Here is a 16,198-nt window from a genome sequence, read left to right as displayed (position 1 = left end):
CCGCCATTTTAGTCTGAAACTGGTTTTTGTTATATAGTATGTACCATTAAGGGACCCAGGTGGCGCTGTGGTTAAACCACTGAGCCTAGGGCTTGCTGATCAGAAGGTCGGCGGTTCGAATCCCTGTGACGGGGTGAGCTCCCGTTGCTTGGTCCCAGCTCCTGCCAACCTAGCAGTTTGAAAGCACGTCAAAATGCAAGTAGATAAATAGGAACCGCTACAGCGGGAAGGTAAACAGCGTTTCCATGTGCTGCTCTGGTTTGCCAGAAGCGGCTTTGTCATGCTGGCCACATGACCTGGAAGCTATACGCCGGCTCCCTCGGCCAATAATGCGAGATGAGCGCACAACCCCAGAGTCGGTCACGACTGGACCTAATGGTCAGGGGTCCCTTTACCTTTATGTACCATTAAGAGACTACCCACTGCTTCCTACCCTGAAAAAATCCAGGCCTCCCAACTATTACCAAAAGCTGACCAAAACCCATAGCTGCCAAGTTATCCCTTTTTTAAAGGGATTTTCCCTTATGCTGAATAGGCTTCCTCGTGAGAAAAGGGAAAACTTGGCAGCTATGCCAAAACCTGGGAGATTGTGGAGACCGAGAAGTCCACAAGAGAGAATCCTTTAATGGAACTGTGTTCTCACATACCTGATCTCAAAGATTCCTGCAGGCAGAGGAAAATTTTCAAAAGCTTTATTACAAACAGGTTTCACTGATGAGTCCTCCGATGCAAATGTCTCTTTGTGGAGAGTTAAGTGTGCCCACATGATTCAGCCAATATTGCCCTAATTCTGCTCTGGCTCAACCCAGAGAAACCCCCAACCATTAGTGAGAGTGATTTTCATTAAAGTAGAAACACCGAAAGAAGAAAATTGACAAGCAATCATTTGAAGTACTTGTTTCAATAGTGTGTGAGAATGTAAATACATGGCTACTCCAGGGGAGAAATAGCCAACACAGCACCCTCCGGGTGCTGTTAAGACTGCAATTCCCATCATCCCTGATCATTGGCCATACTAGCTCTGGCTGATGGGAGCTGTAGTCCAACTGCATCTGCAGGGCACCACACTGGCTACCCCTGTTAGGGTGTCTCCATGCAAACTGATGCCCATGAAGAATAAGAGAGACAACACCAGTTTCAAAGCAGACCCTTTGTATAGAACTAGCAGTTTATGACATCTACGCAGTTGCAGCTACTAGAAAACTCGGGTGCAATAATGGACGGCTCTGGCCTGTGGCTTCTGGCCCAATTCAGTCCGTGTCACTCTCTGGGCTTTGGGGGATGGGGGAGCCTCCTGAGGGACCACAGGGCAGAAAAAGTTCTGCATATCCATTGCCGCTCGGTGGGGAAGGGGTGGCGGTGGGGAAGTCCAGGCCCACAGGTCCCGCCAGGCCTTGGCTTTGGAAAGCCTCATAGTCAGTCCCAGGGTTTCCCAAGGGCAACCCCTCAGGAGGGGGGCCATCCGCTTGGCGGCACACCTCAAAGCGCAGCCAGCGGTACCCGCTGCACTTGCGAGCTCCTGGGCAGCTCTGGATGAGGTGCTGAATGGCCGGGTGGGAGAGGCCAAAGAACTCGGCCCCTGCCGGCTCGAGTTGCGCTGCTCCCACAGCCTCGAGAAGCTGGGCGTGGCAGGCGTCGGGAGTGGAGCCAGCGACCACGCAGCCCGGCTCGTCCTCGGGGGCAATCTCAAAGTGTGGCCCGCCGCCACCGTCCTTGATCTGGCAGGTGTAGAGGCAGCGGTGGACTGGTCTGCGGGTGCTGGCGAAGATCCTGGTGCTGCAGTAGCCGACGGGATAGATGGCCGTCTCCGTGTGGAAGCCTGGGCGGTCGGAAACAATTTCCCCCAAGCTGTAGACAGTCAGCGGACCCAACGCAATGGGTAAAACCGGCCGGCCGGAAGGATCCAAGGGAAGTGGCGGAACCAGCCGGCGGACACCAAGCTCGGGGGCCACCCTGCGCTTGGAGGCCCGGCCATTCTCTTTGCCTTTGCGTTCTCGGCGGGGCTTGCGGGCAGCCGGCTCATCCGGCGAGGGCTGTGAAGCTGAAGCGGTGGCCGGCAAAGGAGGCTCGTCTTCCGCCAGGGCTTGCGCTTGCAGTAGGCGAGCGAGCAGGAACCGGCGCTCTTCACGGACACGCAGGTATTTTGCCTCGAGCCTGGCAATCTCGTCGCACAGAGCTGCGTTCTCGTAAACCAGCAGTTTGGCCGCACGGCGCAGGCGCCGGAATTTCAGGCGGTAACGCTCGCCTTGGTTTTTGCGTAGGGTTTTCTTCATGGCAAAGGGAGCGGGCAGGGCTTGCTTGAGCAGACAAAAGCTGGGGAGGAGAAAAGATGCAAGAGGCAATTGCAATACACACACACACACAAACAACATACAGACATTTCCACTCAATATTATCTCTCAGGATCAGCGTGAGTAACCATATTTCATAATGCTAAAAAGGCTCAGATACACATTCAGAGGAACAGTATTCACCTTGGGTGTACTGCTTTCCCTAAACCCACGCACAATGTTTTTGTACCTTCAGGGGTGCCTGAAATTATGCTCAAAAGTACATAGGATCTCTCTCCCCCCTCCCCACACACAAATGGACCGTCACCTGCACATGATGCTGAAGGCTCGCTGTGGGTTCTTAGCAGCATCTGCTCAAAGAATCTCCTACAAGGAAATTGCATGAGTTTTCCATTCCAACATAGTTTTTAATCAATCCCATTTTGCTACCATTTCCCTCCAGCAGCGGTAAAAAACGGGATTTTGAAAGGCATGACTTCCTGGCCAGTTTCTTATTTTTAGATATTAAAAGCATCAAACAAAGGGCAGGCAGTTCTGTAACAGTGGGGTAAACTAGAGTAACAGAAAATATTATAAACAACCTCCAAAAAACTAGGAATACATAGCAAAGCTCCTCTCCGGAATGGCAATGGAATGAGGAAGCCATAGCCAAAGAGTTTAGAGAGCTTTGATAGCAGTTTATAAAATTATGTATAGCAAGAATGGGGAACCTCCAGAGGTTGCTGAATTGTAACCATAATCTCTGGCCATTGATCACACTGGCTGTAGGCTGAAGGGAACTGGAGTGCAATATCTGGAGAGCCACAGGTTCCCCAATCCTGATATATAGTGTGGATATGTGTTTTCCCACATCCCTGTCCCATATTAGACCATACCGCCCTGTGATCCTCAGATGAAGGGTGGTAACAACAAAAAGGACTCAGGGTGACGCAGTGAAATGTACTGGCAGTAGGATCACGACAGACCAGGCCAATGGCCCATCTAGTCTAGGTATTCGTCCTATACACACGCCATACAGTGCATGTAAAACACATGCAACACTCGTTTACAGCTCATGGCTCCCACCCCTAAGAATCCCCAGAGTTATGCTTTGCTAAGGGTGCTGTGAACTGCAGATTTGCAAGGGTAAAAACTACAATTCCCGGGGTCCTTTGGAGATGCCGCATGCTTTAAACGTATGGTGTGGATCTGTCGTGTAAGTTTTACTCAAGGCAGACCCAGTGAAATTAATGGGCATGACGAAGCTAGGGCCCGTTCATTTCAACAGGCCTACTCCTGAGCAAAACTTAAGTTACCCTACCACCTCTGCTCTCACAGCGGTCAACCAGATGCAAGCCTAAAGCAGGACCCGAGTTGCAATTTATGCTGAATTTGGGCGTCGCTGCTAACATATGCTTAACAAACGCTTTTGCCAAGGAAGCGGCTGCAAATAATGCAACTGCCTGCAAACAATCGATGCTCAGCCACGGGATCCCCCCCCATTCCCCTCTTTCATTTGCAGCCCCCAGCTTCTCACCCCAATGTTGCTGCTGCTGCTGCTGCTGCTGCTCCCTTTGCTCTCCCGGAAGCTCTGGCGGGGACCGGAAGCTTCCCTGTGCCCCGCCTGCGTAACCCTTTCCTCCCTGGACAAAAGGACAGCCTGGTTTCCAATATGGGAAGGGCGGGGGGGGGCGAGGAAGGGTCGTTAACCTTTTGCTTCGGGCGGGGCATCAGCGACGCCGAGGGGTAATAATGTCAGAATGTGGACTGAAAGGTCCTGAACGATGCTGGTCACAATGCAAAAAGCCCTCTTGGTTGCGTCCGGCTCAGAGCCAGCCCTGCACTGCTGCATCGCTGTCTCTCTAGGCCGGAGAAAAGTCATATAGCCCTACAGCTGTTAAATAGCACAGGAGCCCCGCCAGGAGACAAAATCTGCAACTGGATTCTAGGAAGCGGTTAGGGATGGAAGCCAGAATTCCGGCTGAGAAGGAAGTGGGGAGTCTTATTTACCAAGGGGGGGGGGGGCGGTACCAGGTTCAAGTAATTGCATCTCAGGTACTGCCGGGAGGCCCAATCGCCGCAATCAATGTTGACAGTATTGAGCGAGATGGACCAATGGCCTGACTCACTTTTCCATTTTTTTTTCTTATGAGGTGTGCAATATGCTAACAAAGCTTTGTTGTTGTTTAGTCGTTTAGTCGTGTCCGACTCTTCGTGACCCCATGGACCATAGCACGCCAGGCACTCCTGTCTTGCACTGCCTCCCGCAGTTTGGTCAAACTCATGTTCGTAGCTTCGAGAACACTGTCCAACCATCTTGTCCTCTGTCGTCCCCTTCTCCTAGTGCCCTCAATCTTTCCCAACATCAGGGTCTTTTCCAAGGATTCTTCTCTTCTCATGAGGTGGCCAAAGTATTGGAGCCTCAGCTTCACGATCTGTCCTTCCAGGGAGCACTCAGGGCTGATTTCCTTAAGAATGGATAGGTTTGATCTTCTAGCAGTCCATGGGACTCTCAAGAGTCTCCTCCAGCTTGTTTCATGTTAAATGTCACCAGAGCTAGGCGGAAATGGCCGCACAAATCCACCTCAAAATCCCCTCCTGCAAAATTTCGTGCCAAATATGTTAGGCCTAATATTCTTTTCTACATCCTAACACTGAATTTCAGCGACATCTGATGGTATCTGATATTTGACAATGACATCCAGTATTAGATAGGTAAAGTGGACCGTGAGACTTCTGAGTGCGTGTAAACCACCTAAGCTAGTCTCCCCCCCCCCCGGAACATCGTGTGGCAGTAAATTCCGGAATTAAATTTTTAAAAGATTGCTTACTTAGGGCCTCTGCACGAGTTCAAAGACAATTTCGCCTTGACTTCACATGCTCTGGGGGCACTATGTCATTCCTGTCACTGAAAGCATAAGAAAGCATATTTGGGGTGGCGCCTATTAAGTCATTGCCTATTAAGCAATTGACACTCCTTTCCTAATACACAGTGTCTTGGGGGCAATCTATTTTTCTAACCCTTTCCCCACTGGGGAATGCCAAGTAGGTTTCCTTCCCCCCCCCCCCGTTGTCCTCTATTCTCGTGGGACTAATGAAACAGTATTTCTGCCCTACGGACATAATCTGATCCAGCCAGGCTGGCTGGCTAACAACGCGTGCGTGGGTGAAGAAATGAATTACCCAAGGTCATTTTACTACAACGCGCGCTGTCTCCGCGCGCCCGCCACGACTCATCCACGGAGCCCTTCGGCTTTTGCCATGGGGATTAGGGCGGGGAGTGTGATTCCACCCCTGACAACCGCCCCCCCCATCAGCTCTTGTCCCTGCCTGGTGGGAGATGTGGGGGGGGGGAGGGAGGTCGGAAGGCTGCACACGCAAGAGATCTCCAGTCTGGTTCCTAGTGCTCCTGGTGCGCCGGAGAAGGGAAGGGGGGAGCGGAGCCAAGCGGGAGGGCCAGGCGGGCAGGAGGAGGCGGAGCTGGGCCTGGTGGTGGTGCATTGTCTGCCGGGCTTAACCCCTCGCGTGCTGCGAGCCGTGCAGGGGGGCTATGGAGACGGTAAGGGGTGGCAGCGCAGCGCGGGTGAGGGGCTGGGGAGGAAAGGGGGAGCCTTCGCCGGAAGGCACCCAGCTGCGCACAATACCAAGGGACCTTGGAAAAGGCCAGGCCGTACGCTGTCCCGGGGGCGGGAGAAGGGACAAAGATCCTGGCAAAGGGGGGGGGGGCTGGCAACGAGGCTAAGGTTTACAGGCCCGGGGATCGGGAAAGGGGGCCCTCGCGGAAGGCGCCCCCGAAGCTGCTGCGCTTGTGCGCTCTGTCCGGGGCTGGGTGATGTTGGGTTTATGGAGAGCAGCGCGCTCCCTCTGCCCTGACATGCGGAGATGAGAGAGCCCAGCGAAAAGCAAGAACTTGGGAGGTAAAAGGAGGCTACGGAGACCTCGAGATTCCTATAGGGAAGGACCTGCGGTTCCGAGGTGCAAAGAGGATGGTGTAAGGATGTGGCCCCGATGACCCGACCCTTCCCAAGCGCGATCCTTTGCAGAGAGGGGGTCGCTCCCTTTAGGCCCCGAGCGGACCTGCGGGATGTGCGTGTCCCTGGGGCATGCGCGTGGCACCGTAAACCGAAGCAGGCTCAGTTTTCCTTCCCAGCTTCGGTTCCGCCACAAGATTTCCCCCGGAGTCACGCCATACATTCAGAACACTCCAATACCACCTTGGAAAATCCTGGGAACTGTAGTTTGTCGAGGGTGCTGGGACATGTAGTTCTGCGAGGCCAGCAGCCTTGACAAACTACAGTTCCCATGATTCTTTTTTTGGGGTGTGTGGGAGCCCAAAAAAGAGTGATGCATAGAGTAGTTTAAAGGTATGGTGCACGAGTGACAAAGAGTCTGACTTGGATACTTTTTTTCTAGGTGTGATTTACATTGTTTTATCTTACCCTCTGCATACATCATGCGCCATTCTCACAACAACCCTGAAAGGCGAGCTCTGATTCGTCTTTATGCCGAGCTACAATTCCCAGGATTCTTTGTGGGAGAAGCCATGACTTTTAACAGTGGTATAAGGCTGCTTTAAAGTTATGGCGTGGGTGCGAAATGCCTGCCTGCTGGCTTGCCTTTCCCTCTCTCATCCCTGTGTGTGTAAGTGTCAGAGAGGGAGAGAGGGGTGCTGCTTCTACAGTCCAGCTTTGTCCCCATCTACTGACACTCTCTTCTCTCCCATGCAGATGGAATCGGTACCCTACCCAGGCTTCCCAGTAGATGCTGAAAACAGTGGACCCTTTCCTCTGGAGGAAGATGATTCCAGTGTCCCAAAGTACAATCCACTTTCTTTCTCCTTTTCCTTTCCTTACCTTTATAAACCCAATGAGGGCTGCTCAATTCTATGCCCATTTACCTGGGAGTGAGTGAACTCAGCTGGGTCTTTCTTCTGGGGAAACGTGCAAGACCAGGCTGTGTGACACTTAACAGTCCCAGGGTTGCATATGCTCTGGTATGTGGCGCTTGAGACTTCGATGTGGCACTTTTGCAAGAACTCTGGCCTTGGCAGGTGGTGGTGGTCGCAGAACTGTGTGCCCAAGGAATATTGGCTTCTCCCAATTCCCTGGGCACCTCACCTCATTCCACAAACACGGGGCCACCACCGAAAAGGCCCTGTCATGGGCCCACCGTCAACCAGGCAGTGCCCGGTGGTGACACAACCACTAAGGCCTCGCCTGCCCATCACAATGTTTGGGGTGATTGATCTAGGCATCATTTGTGCAATACAGAAAGGAGAGTCACTTGGGAGAAAATGACAAGTGTTCTTCTGGTCAATGTAGGTCTTTGATTCACTGGCTCAGGGAACCCATATTTCAGTGTGAACATCCACTGTGAAAAAAACTAAAGGACTTTTGGGCCACCCCAACCCTTGGATTTTTCTTTATTTTTAATGGGCATGTGAGATTTGTGTGACGAAGGTTCTGTAAGGTTGCCCTGTCTAAATGGCTTGTCCTTTAGGTTCGTAGTTGTCAAACCATATTTTCCCTGGATGGAGCACGGGGAGGAGATGCAGCTGCCAGAGCCGGGAGAGAGGCAGGAGCTGACAGTGGTCCAAGCAGGTAAGGAGCAATGGCTTGCTTGCACGGAGGGGGCAATGCTGTCTAGCGGTTAGGACTTTGGGGGAATCAAGCTCAACATCCCCACATGGCCATGACGCTCACGGGGGTGACCTTGGGCTGGTTGGTCTTTGGCCACATCCACCCCATACATTTAAAGCACTTGGCTTCCCCCAAAGGATCCCGCAAGTTGTAGTTTGTTAAGGGTGGAGGGGGTAAACTGTAGTTCCCAGGATTCTTTGGGTGAATCCATGCGCTTTAGATGTGTGGGGCAGGTGTTACTTTTCTGTTTCTCTCAGCCCTAACCAACCTCTGCCCCCCTCTTTGTCTCCTGCTTTGCTATTTCATACCTGTTTCCTATGATGATTTTGTTCTATGCTTGGTTTTCATAGAACCATAAAGCTGTAGAGTCAGAAGGAACCCTGAGGATTGCCTAGTCCAAAATCCCCTCCAGTGCAGGAATATGCAGCTGTTCACTGGTTTCCCAGAACCAGACGAGGCATGAAAGGTGGGGAGGAGAGGCTGGCTGCAGGCAGGCACAGTTTCTGATTGCTAGAAAGAAAGACCGGGAGAGGAGGGGACCTAGGAAGCTACGGGGAGGCAGTGATCTTCAGTCTCAGCAAATGCTCCATGGAGACAAAACCCCTCCCACAGGGTGGGAGATGAGTTGCTATCCCCATTAGACGTGACACTCAGCCAAGTCTGTGAGGGTCGCTGTTTGCTAATAAAGAATTAACTCCAACTTCGAACTGTGTGATAACAACAACAACAATTTATTTATACACTCTGGGTGGCTCCCAACAGAGTATTAAAAACACGATAAAACATCAAACATTAAAAACTTCCCTAAACAGGGCTGCCTTCAGGTGTCTTCTAAAAATCAGATAGTTGTTTATTTCCTTGACATCTGAAGGGAGGGTGTTCCACAGGGAGGGCTCCACTACCGAGAAGGCCCTCTGCCTGGTTCCCTGTAGCCTCACTTGCCTACATGTCCTGTGACAATAGGCCTGATCCAGCGCCGCATTTCTTCACGATCTTCCTTTCTCCCGCCAGGCTCTGACACACCAAGTGAGGAAGAGGAGGAAGTGGTGGAGGGTGCTGAGGAGCAAGGGGCCTCGACTTTCCTGGAGAGCTGGGACTGGGGCCAAGCAGCATCAGGAGAGAAAGACGCAAAGGCCTCTGTCGCCGCAGACCCCCGGCCGTTCCACTGCTCGGAGTGTGGCAAGGGCTTTGCCCAGAGCTCAAACCTGGTTAAGCACCAGAGGATCCACACCGGGGAGCGCCCTTTCCGGTGCCCCGAATGCGGCCGCGGCTTCAGCTGGAGCTCCTCGCTGGCGGAGCACCTCAAGGCGCACGGCGGGCGCCGCCCCCATGCCTGCGGCGAGTGCGGGAAGCGCTTCGCCCGGGGCTCTACGCTCGCGGAGCACCAGCGGGTACACACGGGGGAGAAGCCTTTCCGGTGCCACCAGTGTGGGGCCCGTTTCTCACAGAGCTCCACCCTGGCGCACCACTTGCGCACGCACTCGGGCGAGCGCCCCCACGCTTGCCCCGACTGCGGGAAGCGGTTCGGGCGCAAGTCCACCCTTGTCACGCACCGGCGGACCCACACCGGCGAAAAGCCCTACCTGTGCAGGGAGTGCGGCCGCTGCTTCGGCGTCAGCTCTGACCTGGCCAAGCACATGCGCAACCATCGCGCCAACGGCAGCGGCTGGGGGAATGTCACTGCAGAAGTGCCCTGCTCTACTCCGCTGCCAGCCGCAGATTGGGGCAGGCAGCAAAATGAAGAAGCTTCGCTTGAGGGCTCAGATGCAGGTGGGCAGCAAAATGACCGTGCAGAGGAGGAGGGGGAGGAGGAGGAAGAAGAAGAGAAAAGCTTTATGTGTTCTGAATGTGGGGAAGGCTTCAGGCAGAGTTCTGAGCTGACTCAGCACCAAAGAATCCATCTGAGTGAAGTTGCTCATGGCTGCCATCAGTGTGGAGAAACCATCCCTGACCAGTCAGAACTAGGCACCCACGTGGCAAGTCACAGTGTGGAGGAGAAGCCACACAAATGCCCTGACTGTCATGCTTGCTTCTCTGAAAACTCTGCCCTCCAGATACATCAGAGACTACACCTTGGAGAGTTATCCCACTTCTGCCACCAAGGAGGAGAGAACTTCCCCGATAGCTCTGGCTTGGAGGAGCCCCAGAGCACCCGCAATGGGAAGGAGAATCCCTTTGAGTGTCCAGAGTGTGGGGCCCACTTTGCCGAGGCCACTGCTTTGGCCGCACACCAGAGAATCCACCTGGAAGTGGAATCGTTTCCCTGCCCCCCGTGTGGGAAAACCTTCCTTGATCGTGATGAGTTGGTCCTTCACCAAGCAAGTCATGCTGGCAAAGGAGATGAGGAGGCAGAAGAGAAGCCTTATAAATGTAGCATCTGCAGCACTTGCTTCCTGGACAGTAGTGATCTCCTGGAGCATAAAGTGAGCCATGGGGCGGATGGAAGATCCCACTACTGCCACCAGTGTGGCGAAACGTTTCCTAGTGACTCGGAGCTTGTGATTCACCAGCTGAGCCACACAACTGAGGCTGCCTTAGACAAGCTGTACTCCTGCGCCGTGTGCGGCAAGTCCTTTGCGCTATTTGCCACGCTGGCGGCGCACGAGCGCACCCACATGTCAGACGACGATGCCTACCGCTGCCCGACGTGCGGTGAACGTTTTCCAGACAGTGGCAAGCTGGGGAGGCACCAGCGTCGCCACTTGGGCGAGGAGAGGCCTTTCCGGTGCCCAGCGTGCGGCAAGGGCTTCGTGTTGCTTTCGGGGCTGCGGCAACACCAACGCGACCCTCCGGCCCGGTGTCCTCAGTGTGGCGAGACCTTCGTGTGGCGCTGCCGACTCACCGAGCACTGCCGCAGCTGCCACCCGGCGGAGCGCCCCTACAAATGCCCCGATTGCGGCAAGGGCTTTGCGCAGAGCTCGAAGCTCCTGCGGCACCAGGTGACGCACACCGGCGAGAAGCCGTTCAAGTGCCCCGACTGCGGCAAAATCTTTAGCCAAAGCTCCAACTTGGCGGAGCACCGCCGCACGCACGCCCCGGGCAAGGCGCACTGCTGCGCGATCTGTGGCAAGGCTTTCGCCCTGGGCTCCTACCTAGCCAAGCACCAGGCCACGCACACGGGCGCCCGCCCTTTCCGGTGCACCGAGTGCGGCAAGGGCTTCCGGCAGAGCTCCAACCTCATCCAGCACCAGCGGACGCACACCGGCGAGAGGCCCTACGCCTGCACCTCCTGCGGCAAATCTTTCACCCAGAACTCGCACCTGGTCAAGCACCGGCGAGTTCATACAGCCGAGAGGCCGTACCGCTGCCCCGTCTGCGGCAAGAGCTTCCGGCAGCGCGGCAACCTAGCTGAGCACCAGCACCAGCACGCCGGCACCCGCCCGTATGTCTGCGGCGCCTGCGGGAAGTCGTTCCGGTGGAGTTCCGCTTTCTCCAAACACCAGCGTACTCACCTTGCTCCCTGACCCTGTGAGGAAGGGGAGGGGGGAAGCAGGAAGCCCTCCCCCCATTTTTGGCCTTCTCTGAGCACCAACGGGCCTTCCTTGCTTGCTCTCAGTTTCCTACATCTAAACAGGAGATCCCTTTCTAAGAATACAGACCAGTGGACTTGGGCTGTGCCCTGATCCTGACCTTTCATCTCAAATTTTGCCCCTTCAATCTGTCCCTGAGTACAGTGGTACCTCAGGTTAAGAACATAATTTGTTCCGGAGGTCCGTTCTTAATCTGAAACTGTTCTTAACCTGAGGTAATAGGGCCTCCCGCTGCCGCCGCGCGATTTCTGTTCTCATCCTGAAGCAAAGTTCTTAACCCGAGGTGCTATTTCTGGGTTAGCGGAGTCTGTAATCTGAAGCGTCTGTAACCCGAGGTACCACTGTACAGTGGAACCTCGGTTTATGAACACCTCGGTTTATGAATTTTCAGTTTATGAACACCGCGGACCCATCTGGAACGGATTAATTCACTTTCCATTACTTTTAATGGGAAAGTTCGCTTCAGTTTATGAACGCTTCAGTTTATGAACAGACTTCCGGAACCAATTACACCCATGTTTCAGTTTATGAACGCTTCAGTTTAAGTACTTCACGGACCCGTCTGGAACGGATTAATCCACTTTCCATTACTTTCAATGGAAAAGTTCGCTTCAGTTTATGAACGGTTACTCCGCGGACCGTCTGGAACGGATTAATCCACTTTCCATTACTTTCAATGGGAAAGTTCGCTTCAGTTTATGAACGCTTCAGTTTATGAACAGACTTCCGGAACCAATTGTGTTCATAAACCGAGGTACCACTGTATAGCCTTCTGCATCCTGACTCTGAGGCCTGGCCTTCACGCAAACAGGAAACGGATTTTGAACCTCTAATGGTGCTGACAGAACCACCCTTTGCAAACTGATGGTCCCGCAACTTCAATTTCCATCTCCTTCTCTAAAATCTAAAATGGTCTTTGTGCTGTTTCTGGGATTTCCCCAAGGGAGCAAACCTCGTAGATTCTTGTCTCGTTCACTGAGCATCACTAATCTTTGCCGTCATGCCCTGGTTAATTTTCTAATTTCAGACTTCTGATTCTCATCTTAAAGTTTCAGCGATCTGAATTCAGTCCCTGACTGAATTACGTAACACCTGAAACTTTATATTTAGCCTGTGTGAGACTCCCATTTCAAAGCCTGAAATTCATCCTTGAGCCAGTTTTGTTTACCGGATGTTAAGGAGACCCCAACAGAGAAGGGACAGACATGGAAGCTGGCCATTGTCCTCTGAACTTGAACTCGGGGCTTTAGGCCTTACTTTGTTCCCAGCAGGAGCCTGTCAAATGTACCAGGGTCTTCTGTTCTTGGACACCATGAGCTTGGTGAGGGGGGCGGGGGCGGTGATAGTCAAAACTATCTTTTGAAAAATTGGGAAAACATTTGAGAAGGTTTGTTTATTTTTCTGTTACATTTATTCTGCTGTCCCTCCAAGAAACTTTTGGGGGTTAGTTACCCACCCTTTTATCCTCCCTATTGTCAATGTGAGATGGTTTGGGCTGTTCCCCCCCCCAAAGTTACTAAAAAGAGTTTTGAGGCCCAGGTCTCTGGGCGAATGAGAGTATTTCTGCCCTCATCGAAGCATTTTTGGAGGAGGACCGCCTGGCATTTCTGTCCTCGCATCATTGTCCCCTCTATTCTGAGGTCACATACACACCATACATTTAAAGTACTCTGATACCGCTTTAAACAGTCATGGCTTCCCCCAAAGGATTCTGGGAGCTGCAGTTTGTGAAGGGTGCCGAGGGCTGTTTGGAAACCCCTGTGCCCTTCGAAGAGCTACAGTTCTCAGAATTCCCTGTGAAGAGGGGTCAGTCGTTAAATGACACCTGGCGGCCATTTTGTGTGAGCGGCTGGTCCAACTGAGGAAGCAAGATCCGTGCCAGCAATGGAGAACCTGTGGCCTTCCAGATGTTGCTGGAGTCCAGCTCCCCACAGCCCCGGGGGACATAGCTGTCAGGGATGATGGGAGTTGTAGTCCATCAACATACGGAGGGCCGCTAGTTCCTGGTCTAAACTATTAAGGGCAATGAGTGAAAGAAAGGAAGGAAAGTGTAAATATAGCTAGTTTGCATGATGTTTAAACAAACAAGAAAAACTAAACTCTTCCCACACAGGGGCAAAACGTCACCTCCTCTTAGTTTCTCCACTTTCTGTTCCTCTCAGGCTGATTTGTGGAGGAAATGAATGGGGCTGATGGCTGGCATATTTTCTTTATTGCCTTTAAAAGAAACTGCTGTTTGGGGAGGGACTCGTCTGGGTCAGGATATTGGAGATGGGGTGGGGAAAGAAAATTCTTCCTGGGCAAGAGTTTTAAAAATGTTCTTTGGAGGAAAAAAAAGATATATATAAAGGACTGTATTGTGCTGGGTATCTGCTCCCAGTTTAGTCAAAAGGAGTTTTCCCCCACAAGTGGAACTCCCTTTTAATGACCCCCACCCCAAGAAAAAAGCCCAAATGGAACCCCTCTGAGATTCATTTATTTTTTTTATTAACAGGGTGGAAAGTTCATTAGAAATGAAGTTAGATGGAAATGCTAATATTTATCTTAGGGATATGTATCATAAAAGATAGGAGGGAGAGACCATCGGTGGTGCCCCACTGCAATTCACGTGTTTATTCAGAAATGAGCCCCGCAGTGTTCAATGCGGGTGTGTCGGGTTCCACCCAACATTGTGGGTGCCCAGTGTGCATGTGCGACTAGGAGGTAGTGTCTTGTATGGGTGCCGAGGGGCTAGGCTATGGCAGAAGTGGGGAGCCCATGGCCTTCCAGATGTTGTGAGACTACAGTTCTCATCATTGTAGCCTTTTGCCATGCTGGCTGGCGCTGATGGGAGCTGGAGTACAGCATCATCTGGAAGGCAACAGGTTCTCCACCTCTGGTCTGTGCTAAGGCACAAAATAGTAGCATTTTGAGCTTCTGTGTTTCCATCTACCAACACTAAATGGCAGTGGCTGGTCTGTATGGTCCTTTCCAGCCCGGCTTCCTTAGGTCCATTTTTAAAGCTGGAGATACCGGGGACCGTTTGTCTGCTGAAGTCTCTGCTCAACCCCTGAGCAAAGGGTCTTCTCCCATTTTATGCTTCAGTTAATGGCTGGGTGCTACAGTACTTGGCTTGTATGTGCATGGTCTTCCGTGATTACAAAAGGCGTAGTCAGATCTGTGTGCCCTTCTGTGATGATTTAAAAAGAAACGATAATAATTCTGCTCCAAAGTGACGAAAATTCCGCAACGACACAAAGGTGGATTCTGCAACCTGAATAAAATTATGCAAACGTGCATGGTTTATCTTTGTTTTGCTTCATTTGTTTTGCTGGTGACGCTTGGAACAGGGCAGGGCAAGGAGGAGCACCGAACCTTTTCCCCTGACTGCAATAAATTTTATGCATCAACTGTTTGCGTTGCTGGGATTCACCACCCACACAGGATTAAACGTATCTTTAGAAACACAAGAAACCTGGTCGTTGGGTGGGTGGGTAGAATGAAAAGGAAGGGAGCTGAATGCCGTGGCCAATATAATTCTGCAGCTTTTTTTTTTTTTTTACTGTTCTGTAATTGCAACATATACACCGCCTGAATATAAGGGTATGTTGTTTTTAGTGAATACGGATTGGGTTGTAAGCAGGTTTGAACCACAGACCTAATAACAGCTTGCCAGGGATGTAACAGTTAAGATTCTGCTCCACACTGTCAGACATCATCGGACTTCAGCTGGTGGGCTAGGAGGTAAAGGTAAAGGGACCCCTGACCATTAGGTCCAGTCGTGACCGACTCTGGGGTTGCGCGCTCATCTCGCATTATTGGCCGAGGGAGCCGGCGTATAACTTCCAGGTCATGTGGCCAGCATGACAAAGCCGCTTCTGGCAAACCAGAGCAGCGCACGGAAACGCCGTTTACCTTCCCGCTGTAGCGGTTCCTATTTATCTACTTGCATTTTGACGTGCTTTCGAACTGCTAGGTTGGCAGGAGCTGGGACCAAGCAATGGGAGCTCACCCCGTCACACGGATTTGAACCGCCGACCTTCTGATCAGCAAGCCCTAGGCTCAGTGGTTTAACCCACAGCGCCACTTGGGTCCAGTGGGCTAGGAGGAAGGAGAGGCTATTTCCCCCTTTAGCTCCTCCCAAACTGGAGAAGTGCAGTCCAGCCACAGGAGAGATGGGCATCCTTCAAATATGGAGTACTGCAGCAGAGCCAGCTGTTGTCACGGTTGGGATTGTTATGTCTTCAACAGGTACATGAATGCATATTCAGTAAAGTGAGCAAGCAGTTGACTCAAAAAAATTAAATTGTTTTTTTTAAAAAAAAAAACGTTTTAAATGCAACAAATAGTGTGGACATGGCGCTGTCCAATAATTAATGCTATTCTGGGAAGACGCAAGCAGTAAAGGAAGGACAGCTCTGTTGCTGCTATAACTCACTTTGCCCACCAGAGAGCAGCAGTAGCCTGCTGTTCCTGTTCTCAATGTCAGAACTGATTCTCCTTCTAATCACTGTTTCTCCAGCAGGGCATCTGCACCTGTTGGATTTACCGTATGGCTGCTATAAAGGTGTTTAAGGCAGAGTACCTCTATCTCTGGGGAAATGATGGACAAGGATAGTGTTTTTTTGGGGGGGGGCACTTCAGACTGGAGTACGTGGGGAGTGTGTTCTGAAGGTGGGCCCATGGATCCAATCTTGTGTGACAGGCAGATGTTAGCATGTGAAATTGTTATGTATGTACATACGATGATAAGCAATTCAGGTGATTGGGTTACTACAAT

The 16,198-nt window shown here is 52.0% G+C and overlaps 2 protein-coding genes across 5 annotated transcripts; one reads left to right on the top strand and one right to left on the bottom strand.

Annotated features, from left to right (window-relative positions):
- Positions 1-676: 676 nt before the first annotated feature.
- On the bottom strand, positions 677-3,863 carry TBRG1 (transforming growth factor beta regulator 1). 2 transcript variants are annotated; one of them, XM_088655520.1, is made up of 2 exons: positions 2,599-3,863; positions 677-2,313 (listed from the first exon to the last, which is right to left on the bottom strand). In XM_088655520.1, the coding sequence occupies exons 1-2, from the start codon at positions 2,604-2,606 to the stop codon at positions 1,251-1,253; spliced, it is 1,071 nt and encodes a 356-aa protein (XP_088511646.1). In that variant the 5' UTR covers positions 2,607-3,863; the 3' UTR covers positions 677-1,250. The 2 variants fall into 2 exon arrangements, with proteins under 2 accessions (XP_088511646.1, XP_034992405.1); XM_035136514.3 differs by having other exon boundaries at positions 3,808-3,863.
- Positions 3,864-5,715: 1,852 nt separating this feature from the next.
- LOC118095337 (uncharacterized) lies at positions 5,716-14,722 on the top strand. 3 transcript variants are annotated; one of them, XM_035136510.3, is made up of 4 exons: positions 5,716-5,829; positions 6,998-7,086; positions 7,770-7,870; positions 8,921-14,722. In XM_035136510.3, the coding sequence occupies exons 1-4, from the start codon at positions 5,821-5,823 to the stop codon at positions 11,371-11,373; spliced, it is 2,652 nt and encodes an 883-aa protein (XP_034992401.3). In that variant the 5' UTR covers positions 5,716-5,820; the 3' UTR covers positions 11,374-14,722. The 3 variants fall into 3 exon arrangements, with proteins under 3 accessions (XP_034992401.3, XP_034992402.3, XP_034992400.3); XM_035136511.3 differs by lacking the exon at positions 5,716-5,829 and adding an exon at positions 6,049-6,187; XM_035136509.3 differs by lacking the exon at positions 5,716-5,829 and adding an exon at positions 6,684-6,911.
- Positions 14,723-16,198: the final 1,476 nt, after the last annotated feature.

Source organism: Zootoca vivipara, chromosome 12, assembly GCF_965207765.1.
Source record: "Zootoca vivipara chromosome 12, rZooViv2.hap1.1, whole genome shotgun sequence".
NCBI lineage: Eukaryota > Metazoa > Chordata > Lepidosauria > Squamata > Lacertidae > Zootoca > Zootoca vivipara.
Note: the sequence above shows the minus strand (reverse complement) of the source record. Positions and strands in the feature narration are given on the sequence as shown.

Bases quoted from the DNA above. Each gene is read 5' to 3' on its own strand.
- LOC118095337 (XM_035136509.3), top strand. From the start codon at position 6,867: ATGCCTGCCTGCTGGCTTGCCTTTCCCTCTCTCATCCCTGTGTGT. The intron at 6,912-6,997 runs GTAAGTGTCAGA...TCTCCCATGCAG, and splicing joins CCTCTCTCATCCCTGTGTGT to ATGGAATCGGTACCCTACCC. The intron at 7,087-7,769 runs GTACAATCCACT...CTTGTCCTTTAG, and splicing joins GATGATTCCAGTGTCCCAAA to GTTCGTAGTTGTCAAACCAT.